At 33.3% G+C, this 19,016-nt stretch overlaps 1 protein-coding gene across 1 annotated transcript; it reads right to left on the bottom strand.

Moving 5' to 3' along the window:
- Nucleotides 1-564: 564 nt before the first annotated feature.
- LOC134692415 (uncharacterized) lies at nt 565-18,021 on the bottom strand. Its single transcript, XM_063552866.1, has 10 exons — nt 17,989-18,021; nt 16,857-16,944; nt 14,119-14,150; nt 13,245-13,373; nt 11,515-11,717; nt 9,912-10,082; nt 9,171-9,357; nt 7,057-7,202; nt 2,317-6,285; nt 565-798 (listed from the first exon to the last, which is right to left on the bottom strand). The coding sequence occupies exons 2-10, from the start codon at nt 16,931-16,933 to the stop codon at nt 571-573; spliced, it is 5,142 nt and encodes a 1,713-aa protein (XP_063408936.1). The 5' UTR covers nt 16,934-16,944; nt 17,989-18,021; the 3' UTR covers nt 565-570.
- Between the last annotated feature and the right edge of the window lie 995 nt (nt 18,022-19,016).

Here is a 19,016-nt window from a genome sequence, read left to right on the forward strand (position 1 = left end):
TATAGTTACCTCCCCTTAATGAAATCCTTATATATCAGCCTTTGAATCAGTTTTAAGTTCCCTCTATGGAAAATATCAAAATCATACAACTGTTTGTTTAAAGTTTATGAATTGTAGAGTATTCAAAAACAAAATAAGCATGTTTTCCTCTAAAATATAAGTTCCAAATGGAAAAATATATTCTGGAATATTATTTTCAGTGAAATTTATATTTTTCCTAACTGAATGAATGGTAAAAATTATTTTTTCAAACAGAAACAGATATTATGACGTTTGTTTATAACAAAGATTCTCGTGTTATTTTTTTTTTAGGCGGAACAATTATACGTTGCCAATGTAAAAGGGGGGAATATTCCAGAGGGACATTAAAACTCCTCGATCGAAAATAAACTGACAACGCCACATCTAAAAAAAATCAGGATAAGCAGACAAATAAGGGTACGCAAGGCACATCATATAAAATGTAAGACTAAGTAACACAAACCCCACCAAAAACGTGGGGGGATCTCAGGTGCTCCGTAAGGGTAAGCAGATCCTGGTCCACATGTGGCACCCGTTGTTTAAACTTTTCTACTGTTGACCGGGATGAAGTTTGTACATTAAAATTCTAGTAGCCTGAACTCCTATCCTGATAACAAGATGCTTAGAATCAGCTGTGAACTTCATCTGTTGGATATCAGATGGGATCTTCAGTTGTATGACGTCTATTCCAGTAGTGATGTCCCAAAATATCAGCATGTTATTAAGACACCTAGATGCAACCCATTTACTGTCTGGTGATATTGTTATGGTAACCACCTACAAACAAAATAGTGCACTTCTTTTATATTATGAAATTATTCCCTTTCAGATGGGTGATATATGTTCTGATATAAATAAAGTCACATATTTTGAATATTAGAAATAAAAGAAAAAATGTCCTGGAAATTATTGTTTGCATTTCTGATGGCTAAGATGTTAATCTGTTTATTTATATAAACAAGAATATTATTATTAGACTGCTGATACCAAGTTTAACACGTGAATGGTATAACTCAAGGTAATGCGTATCAACAATTCATTTTTATTATTAATAAAAACATCGCTTAAATATTGATAAAAAAAGAAGATGTGGTATGATAGCCAACGAGACAACTCTCCACAAGACACCAACTGACACAAACATTAACAACTATAGGTCACCGGACGGCTTTCAACAATTAGCTAAACCAATGTCGCATAGTCAGTAATAAAAGAACCCGAAATGACAATGTAAAACAATTCAAACGAGAAAAATAACGGCCTAATTTAAACAACAAAAAAATGAACGAAGAACATATACGTAACACATAATAAAAAAAAAAACTGATTAAAGGCTCTTGACTTGGGACAGGTACATTTATGCAGAATGTGGAGTGGTTAAACATGCTAGCGAGATCCCAATCCTTCACTTAACCTGGGACAGTGGTGAAACAGTACAACACAAGAACGAACTATACAAATCATTTCAAAAAGGTTTTACTCATCAGATGGATAGATATATAAATACTACACATAGTCGATTATAAAGCTTCACTGAATAACACAGGTAATAGATCATTTCTAGTTATTCCTTTGTTGAACTATATGTTCAATTATTGAATTACAGAAAAAAAACAATAACATACGGATTAATAAATTAATTTGCAATTGTAATTCAAAGTCAATACAGCATGGCCAGTATGTCATTAGAGATAGATGCTTACCATACCTACTCAAATATACATCCTAATCAATTTTAGACAACATGAGTCCAACACTGTTCTTAGTTACCTTTTAGTCAAAGATGCTGCGATGTAAAACTAAAATGAAGTAGGAAATGTAGGTCAGAGACACTATTTACTTGGAAGCCAAAATTGTCTTCAAAATGCTACAATACTTTTTATTTTTCTTTGTTTTTTTTGGGCAAGAATGAGTAAACCATAAATTCTTTGTGGTCAGTAAATTGAAAAAGGTGCTAATGCAGCATATTCTACAACATATATCAACACAAATTGGTATCCACTAAAATTCTGAATTTGCATGTCATAGAACAATATTACTAGCAACACTTTCTGTTTCACATTTTAAATAGTTTTAAAACAGATTGAATTAATTTCTGAATATAAAATGCATTGTGTATAATATATATATGAATCAAATCATTGAAAACTTACATATATTAGAATTGACTTTACCAGCTAACGAAAGCTAACAACAAACACAACAATGAAGATGTCAATCAAAATGGAAAACAATATTTCTTGCTCTTGTTACATTGATAGCAGTTGAACCAAAAAAGGTTTTAAATAATCTTACCGAAGCTTTGTGCATTTTCTTTTGTTCTTGTCTCCCCACTGGGTAGCCAGTATTGGCATCCCATACAATCATATAACCATCTTCATATCCTATAGCTACATAATTTCCATCGTTACTTTGTTCCATTGCTAGAATTTTACCTTTGTGGTCTGATCGATGCATAAACATGACAAATCCTTTTTTTTCTCCTCTTGTTTTTATTTGTTCACAGTTGCCAGTACTAATATCCCAAAACATAACCTTGTCACCAGTTGTGACCATCATGATATTTCCTTGATATGGGCAGACAACTTCTCCTAGATGTGGAATTTTCGTGAGAACTCGAGTACATGGTATAAGTTCTCCTGTAGCGTGCAATTTGTCTATAGCAAAAAACTTGTGTTTATGAGACTGTGGAAAAAATCCTCCACTTTGCCTAAGACATAAGGCTCGGATATTGGCACATTCTTTTTCAAGAATTGTAATTCTAAGGATAAGATAGCGTTCTGATTTATTTATAGACAGATCTATACTTTCATAAGTCAGCTCCTGCTTCAACGGAATGGTTTTTGTAGACTTTAGACGAACGAGATCTAGTATTTCAATAAATTGATTGTTTTCGTCAGTTATAAGGATACATAATGTCTTATTATCTTCTCCCAGGCAGAAACTTAAAACGGGTCTAGCTCGTAAGCTTTTTTCCTCATCTCCTTCTTCGAAATTAAACACTTTTAATGTTTGGGCTTGATTGTCGAAAACAATACAAATTGAATTAACTGCTGTTGATACTTTATGGCCAGTGATTCCAATGTAAATCTTCTTTTTTAGCTGAAAACTATCCATTGACCAGATTCTCAAACTGTTGTCGTCTGATGAAGTTATGATGCAGCGTCCTTTCAGGTCAACGTCAAAACTAATAATATCCTTATGTCCCAGCTTTTCAGAACCTTCTTCATTGACATCTGTTCTAGATGATTCAGTAGCATCAGTATTTAGTAATGTTCTTAGCACCCAAACCTTTGCTGATTTTCTTTTGCTTACTGTAACAACTTGATCTTCAAGTATTGCCACTTTAACGATTTCATTATTTTCTGCCTTGAAATCCTCGAAGTGTTTCCCTGTCTGTGCTTCGTACATTATTAATTGCCCTTGGTTGTCACCTATTACGATTAAATCATATTCCCAGCTCACTCCAAAGCTTGTTACATAATTATCTATATTTAACTGTTGGACAACCTCTCCATTAGAAATGTCGAACACAGCTACGTAGCCTTGTTCCAACCAAATGGCAGCCAGTGCATGGTATTGTGCTACAGACAGCTGCATTACTTTAGAAGACCATTTACGTGTGATAGAAATCCTGACCTCATCTAGGTTAACAACTGTCAAAGTATCATCTGATTCTCTATCACCAATTGCTACAAGCAAGTTCTCATTAAAACCAACTGCAGCAAGACCTCTGGTAAAAGTATGATTCGTTTTCACTATTTTTCCATTTTCTGCAGCACCAACAACATGGATTTTAACAACGCCGTCTTTTTCATATTCATTTTCACTTGCAATAGTGAAAATAATCTTTAAATTGTCACTTCTTGTAGTAATAATGTTGGAAACATCATTTGCGTGTTCTCTCAATGTGATGAAGTCAACTTTCTGGAAGCTGTCTGTATCCATTATTACAACATCTCCATTGCTAAATAAAATGGTCAAATATAAGAAATCGGTACTTAGACAACTCATTGTAGGGTACATCTTTTTTCCTAGATCTTCAAAAATGTCGGAAAACTTCTTCATGTTAGTAACGTGATTGTTTAAATGGAAAATCTGAAAGCTGTCTCTGCATATGTTTATAATTCTTTTCGCGGAATGATCCAAGATGGGTAACATTACTGGCTTAAATCCTTTGTCATGGCTTATTTGGTTGACATCATTGCTAATTGAATCAAAAACAAGGTACCCTTTTTGATCGTCATCTGCCTCTTTCGCAAGTGTCATCAAAACTGATTCTGAACCACTTGAAATGATATCAACAACATCATCATAAATCTTCAAAAGAGCTGACGAAGCATCTTTAATCGGTTCCAGATATGGAAATACTGGTATAAGTAATGGAGACTTACTAGCATATACTGTATCCTTAGCTTGCAGTAGTAATTCCATTAGATATTTCTGACTCTCCTTTACATGTAAATGCGACAGTAGATTGATTGAAAGGTTTGTTCTGCTGTCATTTCCTGTTTTTGAGGCAAGAAAGAATTTTCTTAAGAGAGCCACCTCTTTATCCTTTGTTTTGTCTACATATTCTGTCATGTCGTCCACCAAGGTTGATAATGGCAATGATTGTATTCTCACTGTGAGGAAATTCAAATTACAAAAGCATTTTGACTTGGCAATTGAAGGATCTATCTGATCCCCTGCACGGGTAATGTGATGTGGAACAGCTATCAGTTTTCGTTTGTTGTTCACAACAAGAGGTTGTTTTATGACTTGTCTATCTGCTTTCGCAATTGTTAGTCTTCGTCTGTGAAGTTTTATGTCCCTTTTTATACCATTATTGGCAATAAAATATTGTGCCAATACCTTATGTAATGTGTTGCCTGCATTGCCAGTTGCATATCTTTCATGAGCTGTCTCAGTAAACTGCCTATGATACCAATTTAATGTTGTTTTACCAAATGATCGTCTCTCAACAATATATTCTTTAAGATCATATCTTATCCTTGCTAACAGTACTGGCGGCATTTGTACAATGCCATTGACAGGGGGGTCATGATAGCGGTATATATCATCTAATACTTCATCATCACAGGATAACACGTCCTCCCATTCAGGATCAGAAATTCCATATTCAGCAACTGTTATGTAACCTAGAGCATGGCTGATTAGAACTTGCCCAAATTTCTTTTCCATGTTTTCAAACAGCAAGTTTATGGCTCCTTGTACTGAATCTTTTAAAATTACCCCAATAATTGTTGTGTATGAGTTCCATTTAACAGCCTCATCGAGAATTAGTTTGAGAAATAATGGACCTGGGCATTCTCTGAACGCTCTGACAAGCTTGTTTTTCTGAGTTTGTGTAACAGTTCTCTTCTTTTTTGCTAGATATTCGTCGATTATCTCAAAGCATGTATCATCTGGCAGAGATGGAACTTCTATAAAATTTGTAGCATCTGGAATCAGTTTCTGTAATGTGTCCAAAATTTTATGTTCTCTAGGTAGTGTTGATACAATCATTCTCATCTTTGGTGGGAGCGATTTAGGTAGCCATTTTAACAAGTAAGAATCATCTTTTGCTGAAAGCTGATCTAGAGAGTCCAGCAAAATAACAATTGGCTTTTTCACTTTCGCTGAAACTTGACGAAAGAATTTTGGCATGTATTCGACTATATTTTTCATATTGCTGTACCCTACTGGCTCCATCCTAAGTTTTGCACAGTCAGCAAGTTGTCCACAAACTCCATATAGTACATCATATATGTTCAAACTATAAGGAGATGTGCCTAAAAATCTTATAATTCCAACGTAAGGCTCCTTTTTATACCACACTGGGAGATTCTGCAAAATTTTGGACATAACAGATGTTTTTCCAGCACCGGAAGGAGCATGTAGAATAAGTGGCATTCTGGACATGTCTTTCAGAATATATTCTTTTGCCTGTTGTAAAATATCTTTCCTACCACAGAAAATTTCGCATTTGAGTTTACAAAAGTGCTGATGGTGAAGAACTTCTTGATAGTCTGTGTAATATTCTGTTTTTATCAGATCTTTTTGGTCTTCTCTGGCCTGATCAATAAGTTCACAAATGTCCTTGATAAGATCGTCACAAAGATTCCTGATATAATCACGTTGCTCCACATGTTTTTCAGGATTAATTCCACCAATATGCCATTTAACTTGATACTGATGGATTCGACCAGATTTCTTCAAAGCAGATGGAATTTGTTTTCTTATTTTCTCTCTTAGCAACCTTGCGTCGTCATCAAATACCAACTTAAAGTAGAGTTTTCAGATATAGTACAATGTGTTCATAACAAGTTGGAAAATGTTTTAACATCGTAATAAATATTATTTGAACACGTTTCTGAGAGTTATATACATGACAGATATCTGATTAGTCTATGCATGTATTACCTTTGTTGCAAAAGGAACAAGAGTATAAATTTTATATTGGAAATAATATAATTATTTGTTATTTATAACAAAAAGTCTGCATTTTTTTTTATGAAATTCTTAAATTAATACAATGTTTATAAAACAGTTTTTAATTTAAGTTTTGTCATTAGGTAAAAGGATGGTTACAATTTTAGTGGCTTGTAGATCTATTAATTTTCTGTAATGGTTATATACATGAAGTTGCCAATATCTTTTTATTGTCACTTCCTGTGTAGTCTCAAGTTAGCGTATTTACCTCAAGTGTGAGAGGTCGTGAGTTTGATTTTAAATTGATATTTGCCATTTCTCCGCTGACCATGTAGCATTAGGGAGTAAGAGCAAAGACTGGTCGACTAGGATTAATAATCATTTGTCTGGATAACTAGATATGTCTGCCTGCGGACTGTTACCTTGTGTTCTAGCACGTTTAAAATTTGGTTATACATGTCGGTAAAGTACAAAGCAGGATTAATACTCATATTAAATTTACATTTTATCGTCCTGAATATGCAAATCAATATGCCACTTGACGTTAAGCCGTCATCCATCACCATTATGATCATCTTTTATCCTACAAAAGTATTGATAGTGTTCCAATAATATAAGTACCTTTCCATTTTCCATTGTAGTGTCAACGTATTTTTTAATTGTGTCATCTGTGATATCCAAGCCATGTAAGTCTCTCTGATAGATTCTGGTATGGAGATTGGGTTCTTTGGCAGTCAAAATACCTTTAGTGACTTCAATCTCAGTAACTTTAAAACAAATTGTATTAAGTTAATAACTAAAATACACAGCGCCCTGAGTCACATCTGCAACTGCTGAGTCTCTTTATCATTAAACAGAGTAAAATATAGAATGTCTGACAAAATAAAATTGAGAATGGAAATGGGGAATCTTGAATTAAAGAAGGCTTGGGTTGTAACAGACTAAAATTCCATGCAAAACTTTCGCAATGGACATCATTATTACTGCTGAGTAAGGTTGAAACCTTTCGTTTCTGGTTCCATTACATTTATGAAATATGTATTAATGGAAATGCAGTATCCACTTGAATTCAACAGCAATAATAACATAGAACACATAATATAGGGATCTCTATAAGGTCTTCATCTAATTATAGACATATGTCTATACTGTATGTAAACGTTTTAATTTTTCGGTGTTTAGTTGTAATCTCACCAAATCATAGTACGTCACATCCGGTAGCATACGAAAACAGGTCGCAAAAAAAACATTCCCTTGAATTTGACAGTTGTAAGTTATTAATCCTACATTTCATTGCAGTAAAATATTTCTGGGTCATAAACATATTATATCTTCGGTATTTCAAAACACCATAACTTTTTTATTGAGGGTTTCTATAGAATATTTTGGAAACTTGAGTTTACATGTTTATTAATGCTGGTACACAGGTTAAGATAGGGGGAAATTTGACTGGTTAACTTACAGTAATGGTTATTTTCTTATATGCAATGAAATGTTATGTGAATATTTTTCTATAGTTCTGGACAGGATAAAACGAGACTCATGCGAGATATTTCTTTTTATATGACTGTATAGCCAGTCAAGGTCGCTAAAAACTTCCATTAGTTGTATTTCTTTTTTGATACAAAGATAAATTTTGTACGATTATTTGAAAGTGCAAATTAAACTAAGACGTATAAGGGAACATCAATATAGTTACATGTAAGACAAAAAAGTTACATTATATGTAATGTCTAAAGATTCTGAATAGGACAATTAAGGTAATTTCTATATACGATAAGTATAAGTGTAAAAGCGTTTGTTGGGGCTCTTCCATGAACCTCTCTTTTTGTTTGTAAAGAAGCAAACGGCTGGCACTGTGATGTTGCAGAGAAAGGAGTTTGAACAGCCAGCATGAACAGTTGTATATGTCAATTCCAAACTGCAACACAGTACATGTACAATCATAATAAATGAATTGGTAACATCATGTGCACCTTTTAAGAATTTGAAAGTGTTTTAAAGCTAAAGACATATATTAAGTGCATTATAATTTGATTAAATTCATTATTCTGAGAAAGTCAATATACGCATGTGCAATAAATTGTATTGGATTTAGAGCATGCGTTTGTTCACAAAGCGAAAGAATCTCGTCATATGAGAATTTATAGTTAAGTTAGAAAATGTTTATGTCGTCCTGTATCATTCCTATTAAGCCTTCAAGAAAATAAAAATCGAAAAGGGCTATGCCAAATGTATTTTAAGCAGCACGACTTGTGCCACCTGAGGAGCAGAATCGGCTTAACCTTCCAGTGATCACCCTCATTTTTTGGTCGGGATCGTGTTGCTTAGTCTTTAGTTTTTTATCTTGTGTCCTTTGTATTATTATTTGTCTGTTTGTCTTATTGTTGTTAGCCATGGCGTTGTCAGTTTATTTTCGATCTATGAGTGTTACTGTCCCTCTGGCATCGTTCGTCCCTTTTTAAATTGCTTTTTATTAAGTAGTCTTTTATCTTTATATATCTACATATAAAGGACATGGGGAGAAGTACTTTTAGAAGGCATAAAATATATAATCATTTAAATGCCTCCAGTCCTCCACACTCAATCAAATATTTATCAGTCCTCAAAACATTCTAGAGACAACATTTTGGTATAAATGCATGGTATTTCAATGTTCTGAAATAATTTAGTTGACATAATGAAACCTTAATTGAAGTTTGTTTTTCATTTTGTTTTTCTAAAAGGATTCCAACCTGAATAAAAGTATGTGTGAAGTTTGTCCTTGCTGAGTTGTTTAGCTTTACAGGCTAGTGTTGCTGCTTTCCTTAACACTGTCTGTAGAGATTTAAAGGTTTCCGACCAACCCGTGTTATCTTGAGCTCTTTGTTCATCACATCCACCAGAGTGATCTCCAAAGTGTTTAAACTGTGATCTGATTGGCTGAAATAATTGATATTAAACGTTACAAGGTTTTGGCATAGTACGAACAAATAAACTGTGATATGATTGGCTGAAAGAGTTACAAATCAAAACATTTTCAAGGATTATGGCAGAGTTAGAAGAAATAGTACATATAAAGTCACTCACTGTATTTTTTTGATTGTCTTAAAATGGCTTTAAAGAGAACAACTTGAATATCAGGTTTTGTTGCTGTGCATGTTTTTCTTCTATCTAACATTCAAAAAGAACATTTACACTTAACCCCAATAAATGGTATTTGATTTATCTTACATACACATATAACTGTATATATTTCTATTCATTATTACACCAATAGACCCGTTTTTGTCAATTTCAGAAAATAAAATGAAGTTGACTAGATAAGTTTAAATCAAAATAATCAACATCAGTTCATAAAGTATCGCACCACTTTATATCAGTACTACGGTCAAGGAAAAACATTTTACCAGCACCAGCCACATTTGAAACTGTAACGTGATGTTTGTTTTAAAGCTGAAGATACATATGAATACATATTGATCAAAGCATAATACCTGTAAAATGTACCGTGGTGGTATAGCATTTTTATCTAATAAATACCAAATATCCAATAGTTTGGTATCAGATAAAGAGTTTTTCTTGGCTAGTTTCTTTAAAGTATCAAATTCTTCCTTATCAATTTCTACTGGGATTGGTCTAAATCCATATCTGTCACCTGATATAAACTAAAATATAACAATAAAATAAAAAAACAACGTGCAAACAATAAATTCAAAATTCAAAATTGATTTAACATGTAGGAAAGTATATAATAAATTAGTTGTGATATCAATAAAAACAGGTTGATAAAGATCAATTCCGTTTCTATGTTTAACTGTACAGTTAAATGGTTGAGCTTAGTTTAAACTTTGGTATCTCTATTTTTCTCTTAACAATTTCTAAAACAAATGTTTACAAAGAAAGTGGAAGTTCATGATTATCTGTCTGTTACATTGAATGTCAGATTTGCCTATAATTTCTTGCATTTCTAGAGCTTTTTATTTAGTTTCCCGTTCTTCCAGAAACGAGCCATCGTTGTTGTTTATTTGTTACCAATCGGCACTATGACTGTTCCCAGGTTTCCGATTTCTAATCGTCATATTTGCGCGTAAATATAGGGAACCAGTCGTAATTGGGTTATTTCCCTTCGTGTCGGGATCTACCTTAAGCATATCTATGATTTAAAAAATGAGCTACTACCCGTCTCCTGGTATGATAAATACGGAAGTCACAATTTCAGTTGCAAGCATTTAGGAATGATATATATTTTCGTTCATTACGTGTTGATAAAATGCGGTTATTGATTTTTTTTGGGTAAAAAATGTTAGTTTTGTTATTTTTTAAATGTTCAGTCAGTATCTCCCGTTTTGTCATTATTCGGTAGATATCATAAAGTAAATACTGCTGTAATATAACAAATGTATTTGTAAATAAAATATTGACTACTAGTGAAATGAAAAAAATGATATTAAATATCAAATGGTAAAGGTCCAAGTTCATTCATTGCAAATAAACTCATCATAGATTATATTTAGTATATACGCCAGACGCGCGTTTCGTCTACAAAAGACTCATCAGTGACGATCGAATCCAAAAACGTTAAACTGGCAAAATAAAGCACTAAGTTGAAGAGCATTGAAAACCAAAGTTCCTAACAGTTTTGCTAAATACAGCTAAGGTAATATATGCCTGAGGTAGAAAAGCCTTAGTATTTCAAAACATACCAAAATTTTGTAAACAGTAAATTATTAAATATATCCATATCAATGACAATTAATGTCAGCACAAAAAGTGCTGACTAATGGGCTTGTGATACCCTCGGGGAAATAAATCTCCACCAGCAGTGGCATCGACCCAGCGGTTGTAAATAAACTCATCATAGATACCAGGACTAAATTTAGTATATACGCCAGACGCGCGTTTCGTCTACAAAAGATTCATCAGTGACGCGCAAACAAGACCGAAAAATCTTAAAGGCAATTCAACCACCAATATTCAAATAATTTGAGTATCTACTATCATCAAACCCGATAACTTTTGGAATTTTTTTTAGTACATTAGAGTAAATACGTTTTAAAACATGAGTAGAACAGTATTGATTGAATGTCTTCAACTTACAATGAAATTAGGTCCTAAAGAAAGGTTTTGACAATTTTCAACTTCTAGCAAACATATTTTCCCCACACTATGGTCATTTATACTATCTTCTGTTACACCCCAGCGCATATCTACCATCTGAAAGTCAAGGTCATATTTTGCACAATACTCCTCTAGGATTGGAATGACCTCTCTGACGATGGCATTTCTTTCAGCTCTCATATCTGAATTATTAACATAACAAATATAACCTAAACCAGAAGAAAAGTATTTGTAAAATCAAAACACAGCCAGTCTCCTTCCTTTAAGTTTGCTTTGTATTTACATGATTTAAAGAGAAATACAAGAAAAGTCTGATCTATAATTCATGTTTTAAATGTACCTTGTGATTTTTGAGATGACCAATGATTTTTACTCTGGCAGCCATTTTCTACATCTAATAGAAAGCATGTTCATAATGACCCAACAAATAGTATACATGCACCCGCCTATGGCAGACTTACTAAAATGTAATGTGATTTTTTTGTTTTTGAATCTTTGGGATGTCATGCATTCTCATTTTTGTAGTGTTAAATCATGCAATTAATTCTCTAATTAGTTCTAACATTAAAAATCTAAAATTAAGACGGCTATAACTTATAAAAAAAAATACCAATTCAGAGTCAGCAACCCAACAACGAATTGTTCGATTCCTCTGCAACTTTCAAGGCAGATAGATCTTGACCTGATAAACAATTTAACTCCCTGAAATATATGCTCTTAATGCTTTGGTTTTTGAGTTATAAGCCAAAAACTGCATTTTTATCCATGGCAGGCATCTTGGTTGGTTGACCAGGTCACCGGACACAAATTTGTAAACTACATACCCCAATGGTGATTGTGGGCAAGTTTGGTTTAATTTGGCTCAGTAGTTTCAGAGGAGAAGATTTTTGTAAAAGATTACCAAGATTTACGAAAATTTGGTTAAAAATTTACTAAAAAGGGCAATATCTCCTAAAGGGGTCAACTGACCATTTTGGTCATATTGACTTATTTCTAAATCTCACTTTGTTGAACATTTTTGCCTTTTATAGTTTATCTTTATCTATAATATTATTCAAGATAATAACCAAAAACAGCAAAATTTCCTTATAATTACCAATTCAGGGGCAGCAGCCCAACAACGGGTTGTTCGATTCATCTGAATTTTTTACAACAGTTAGATCTTGACCTGATAAACAATTTTACTCAATATCAGATTTGCTCTAAATGCTTTGGTTTTTGAGTTATAAGCCAAAAACTGCATTTTACCCCTATGTTCTATTTTTAGCCATGCCGGCCATCTTGGATAATTGACCGGGTCACCGGACACAATTTTTAAACTAGATACCCTAATGATGGTTGTGGTCAAGTTTGGTTTAATTTGGCCCAGTACTTTCAGAGGAGAAGATTTTTGTAAAAGTTAACGACGACGGACGACGACGGACGACGACGGACGCCGGACGCAAAGTAATGGGAAAAGCTCACTTGGCCCTTCGGGCCAGGTGAGTTAAAAAATGAGAAAAGCTTATAGATATAATATAAAAAAAGATGATGCAGTATGATTGCCAATGAGACAACTCTCCACAAGTGACCAAAATGAAACAGAAATTAACAACTATAGGTCAACGTCATTTTGGTTATGGGAGATGAAAGGTTCGACAAATATAATTCTTCTATTACTACTACCTCTTTAAATTGGCTACAATAACAATGAATAATGTGATAAATACCAGAAAAGGTAGAGCTCATAAATATCCTAACTGTAGAGTGAGGTAAGTTAGGTAAATCATCCAAGCATCCTTCTAATAACCTCTCAAACGTAGCTTCAGCTTTCTTTGTCTGTTCTTCCATTATTCTACCTGCCAAAAATTCATTGTATTTATATTAATTTAAAGATTCCATCACTGCAACAAGTGTTCCACGATATTTCTCCACTCGTGACAGCTGTAATATTAAAAAAAAATTGGAAGAAATCCAATTAAGATTATTGACTAAAGTTTCTCTACATGAAGTGTATTTTTGGGCCAACGAAAAGCTGATTATGAACACCCCCAATGAACGTACGGTGACCTATAGTTGTAAATGTCTGTGTCATGTTTGAACTCTTGTTGACAGTTGTCTCATTGACAATCATACCAAATCTTCTTTTTTATATTTCGGTCGTCTTAGATGCATGATTGGTTTTGCATAAGTTGTTAATGGCTTTGAACTAGCTGTCAGTAACTGCAAGTATTTTCGGATCTTAACCCTACGTCTTTTACTGCGGATGTTTAATTAGCGGTGAACATCCACTCTTCGTTTTTGTTAGATGCCTTCCTATTCGTATTTCTCTTATGAGCAAAACCTTTTTGGACTAACATTTTTGCATTAATTTAAAAACCTTAGGTTTCAAGGGTCCTTTCCTAGCTGACTATTCTGTATGGGCTATGCTCATTACGATACCATGGCCTAATGGTCTCTAGTTGAGAGTTGTCTCATAGCAATGTAATTTGAATGCAACCAAATGAATATTTACAATAGATTTGTCTGTTTATTATGAAAAACGTTGCATTTCGAAATGATGTATATACAACACAATGCTTTCAGAAATATAAAGGAACTAACTTTCTTCTCTACTTATTGTCCGCTGTACATTTCTGCAAGAGATAAATATTCAATCTTTATATTGATAAAATAGAATAAATAGCAAGATAAACACAATACAATATACAGGGTAAATTCAAGATGTACAGGAAGGAATTCATATCAATTTATCTTGTTCATTTAATGTGAGGGAAATTACCTATATGTGCATGATATGTACAGTTCATTGGGATTTCTACACAATGATAATTATCGACAAATATCAGCCGCAAGCCACAATGTGAACCTGTTTGGCGAATGAGCGTAGCGAAGGAGCAAAAATAATTCACATTTAAAGATATCTATACGAAGAAACCCGATTATTTGCTCATTGTTCTATTCCTGGTCTTTCATCCCTCTCGAAAACAGTTTGAGCCTTGACAAAAACAAGTTTGAAAAAGTCTCCTCACACAGTGTGACGTCGCTAAAAACTTCTCCTCAGACATTGTGACGTCATTGATAATGTCTGTTCTTTTATCAAAGCTGAGAAACAAGAATTACGGAGCGACTGAGCAGGGTGTGATAGGCGATGGGAAGGACGATAATCTAAAGAACTAAGTGTTCGTCGCACAGAAAAAAAACACCACAAAATAACTGAAATAATGTCATATTATATGGATTTACCAGATTAAGCTTGGTGTCATAAATCACAAAGCTATAACTGATTACACTGTAAATGAACACTGATATGTCACTATAGTATTAAAAAAAATGAACATATTCTTTCTTCTCATTAAAGACTTTTGACTTTGAATACCGAAGAAGTATAATTCGCCAATATATTCCAGTATCGGTGAACTTCCATAATAGCACAGCACAAGTGCGATGGGAATACCATGTTGAAAAAATGTAAAGATATGTGTACTAAAATGTAAATAATTATGATTCATTCTTAAGTAAAACTATTAAACAACAAGTTCAGGGAAGTTAAATGGACAAATGGGAAGACAGGGTAAGTATAAACAAATACTTTTTTGTTACGTGCTCCATCATCCATGTGATGTGTGTTGATTGTTTATCAAATGTATTGTCACGATCCGGTAAATTTTGGTAACACATGTGACAGTTATACAGCTTGGAAGGAACAGTCACAGAATGGAAAAGTAGTTTTCGATAATAAAGATTCATTGTAAATCTATAAATTATTATACAGTTGAGTATATATGCATGGATCTGTTCAATAATTTTTATAATATCAAAATTACAAGAAACTCGTTCCATATGTTCTTAAGCTAGAGACAAGGATCAGACCATGTTAATGTGATTTCAATACATATTCTGCCTTTTTACATGACAAATGGACAGACTGTGCAAGATCTTCAAACTTATTATCTTAAGAGATTATAGTTTGGCAGGAGAAATGGTAGCACAACAAAGCACATTATTCTTCACCAAAATCTAAAAAAAGTATGTTGAGGGAAGTATCAAAAAGTTTTAAAGGAAGTTCAATACTCAGTTTCAAAATAACAAGCCTTTCGGAACACTAGTTTATAAAAGCAAAATATAAATATATAGGTCAATGTGCTTGTTTTCGAGATATTAGCCATTGTAATTTAGGCAGTAAAATTATCCCTCTTCATTTTTTATAGCTTTATCATTGACATGTTTAAGTTCTCAAAACCTATTATTAAATAACAAAGATTTTATGAGACTTTTACAGATGGCTTATAATCATACATGTGAAGATTTATAAAAAGAAAAATGGAGGTCAATGAGCAAAACAGTTTAAGGCTTTCGAATGGATATCACCAGAGGATTCTGTAAATCTGACAAAAATTCCAATCATGACAAGCAAACTTCCCAAAAAGTCACAGTCAAGGATAACATCTTTAACCTCCTACATGCCAGATCAACACCCTATCAGGATGAGACACAACTCAGCGCAATATTTAGACAATTAAGATTGATATTTCATAGTCTGTTTTTTAATGTTGTAATGTTATACGTCTGTCCCAGTTTAGGGTGAAAGATTACGCCAGTTAAAACGTTAAAACCCGGTGCATTTGTATGCAACTGTTTTGAGTAAAGAGCCGGGTGTTCAGTGGAAGTCGTTTGAAGGTTTGGGTCATAGGAGTTTCCCTTTTTCCCTTTTTATTTTATTTGATTAGACTGCTTGCTTTTTTGTTTGAATAATTTCACACTTGTCAATATAAGCTTGATATTCGGTCTAAACTAAGGTTTTGTGTTGCAGGCCATACTTGGAACTATGATTATGAACTTTTTGTATATTGCGACTTGGATTGACAGCTGTTGGCCCTCAGACCATATCTTCTCTGGGTGTTTTTTTTACATAGATTAGACTGTTGGGTTTTTTTTGTTTAGTTTGTTTCACACTAGTCATTTTGGGGTCTTTCATGGCTTTCTGTTTGGTGTGAGCCAAGACTATGTGTCGAAGGCCTTATTTTAACCTATATTTGTTAACGTTTTAAACATTGCTACTTGAATGGAGAGCTGTCTCATTGGCACTCATACCACATCCTCTTATTTATACGGATATAAAGTACGTAAACAAACTTTCAGAAAGACGGGAAATAAGAAAACTATGTTGATTTATTGTTTTTTGTTTTACGTCCAGTGACATGCATATCCAGGACGAGAACAAATTGAAATTCAACTTAAATCAAGTAACAAGATAACAGTGAACTAAAGAGAAAATCGGTGATTCTTGAATAAAGATGAATGGAACAATATGTAATGGGAGAAAGTTGTATAACACATACTTTGTAACAGGTGTTGCCACTTTCGATTTTGCTGACTGTGATTTCTTGACCATTAAATTTTCAACTAAGGATGACATTCGTGGTGTACCTATGACAAACAAAAAAAAACAATAACAAACCCATTAGATTTTTTTAAAGTTCAGATTGAATAGTATAAAAATTATAAGATACATAATACTATGTATGATATCTTATTATTGTTATCTACTGATAAAAAAAACAAAAAAACTCACAAATAGAATGAAATAAAATCTATTTGTATAGACCATGAACATGAAGACAGAACAGGTCATGTAATTCTCTTTTTTGATTTTGTAGCAGACAACGAGAGGGTTAGTATGCTATACCACTAGATTGAATTCCCCAATTTTCACATAAGGAAATGCCAGTACCAAGTCAGATATATGATCGTTGTTTTCCATTCGTTAGATGCATTTGTGCTTTTGATTGTGTCATTTTAAAAAAGACTTTCCATTTTGATTTTTTCGTGGAGTTCTGGGGTCAATTTCATAAAAAAAACTTACGACTAAGATTGATCGTAAGTCATGAACAATTCTTAGTCGTCAGTTTTTTTGTGAAATCGACTCCTGTACTCTAGTTGTTTTACCTTTTGCCAAACCAGAATTATAATATACCGCATACGTTTTATAGGTCGTATCATGACCAGTAGTTGTTAACATTGTAGTCATTTTGGTCTTTATGGATAGTAATCTCGTTGGAAGCCATACTATAACTTTTTATTTGCATGTGTTGTGCATAAAAATTCAAACTGGATCAAAACCTCGTTGTAATTTCTCAACCATAACACCTCACAAAGACGAAATATTAACCGAAAACATCTTTAATGCGTGCAGCAGAGACTACCATCGTTAATGTGTGACGACTTTTCATTTGATCAGTGTTTATACAAACAATGTAACAAAGAGCGGTAATAGCTTAACAGATAAAGGCTGCTATCCTCTTTTTAATTAGCAATTTAGACAAGTTAATTTTAGTACTATCATTAAACAACTATCTATCTACTAGTAGATATATATTAAACCATAGATATAAAAGTTAGTTTCTTTTTAAAAGATACCATCAGTTTCATGAACTATCAAAAACCTATATTCATTAACATTAAACTTTATACCGGGCTTTTTGTAAGACACTGATGACCTGTCGCTTCTAGCAGACCCAGATGACCTGTCGCTTCTAGCAGACCCAGATGACCTGTCGCTTCTAGAAGACACGGATGGCCTGTCTCTTCTCGGAGAATTTGTAGCCATCACGAATGAATTTTAACCCATTTCTCTGGAAAAGAAGAAAAATCAAAAAAAATATAAAAATGATCTATACACAGATTATTCCGTCTTCGGGACTTTTGAGAAAAGTTGCTACCATTGATCATATCAAATTCACTTTCGAATTTTCACTGAGCTCAAAATTGACTTTTTTTATATTGTTGAAAATAGTAATGATTGTTGTACCTTACCAACAGAAAGGTTTAGTATATCAAAGTTTTGAGCACATATTGCATGATTTGGCTCATATGAAATTCCTTTCCTGAGTTCTGAGGGATTCTGTAGGTAACAAAGAATAAAATATCATAGAATTAAAATGGGAATAAGTTTTATTGTAAGAGTCACTGCTCGTCAAGGAAGATATCAAATCAAGAATAAAGTGGTTAACTTGAATTTATACTTTGAAAAAACTTATGCCATCAAACGTTGGTTGACCATCTTTCACAGATGATGATAGATATAGTATTCCAAATTTTATAACCTTATCACCGTCCTTTTGTCTTTAATTGTGATCTACCAAATTAGATTTATCACCAGGCTTTTAACTACTTACAACAGGTACCTCTAATGGAGCAGGATCTGATTACCCTGCTGTCACAGCACCTGCGATCACCCTTATTTTTGGTTTGGGTTGTGTTGTTCAGTCTTTAGTTGTTTATGTCAATAATACATGTAATATTTATGAGTGCTGTCTAAAATTTTACAGTCAGGTTTTAGTATTTGGCTTTTGCATATCTGGTATCTAACAGAAAATTGGATAGATTAGTACACCTCTTCCGAACTCTAATGACTTTAATAAATGTTTTCACAATTGAATGGATGGCTTATATCACACAAAAAGAACTTACTTAATTAAACAAAGTAAGTGAATGTGACC

The sequence above is a fragment of the Mytilus trossulus genome, chromosome 12 (genome assembly GCF_036588685.1).
Source record: "Mytilus trossulus isolate FHL-02 chromosome 12, PNRI_Mtr1.1.1.hap1, whole genome shotgun sequence".
NCBI lineage: Eukaryota > Metazoa > Mollusca > Bivalvia > Mytilida > Mytilidae > Mytilus > Mytilus trossulus.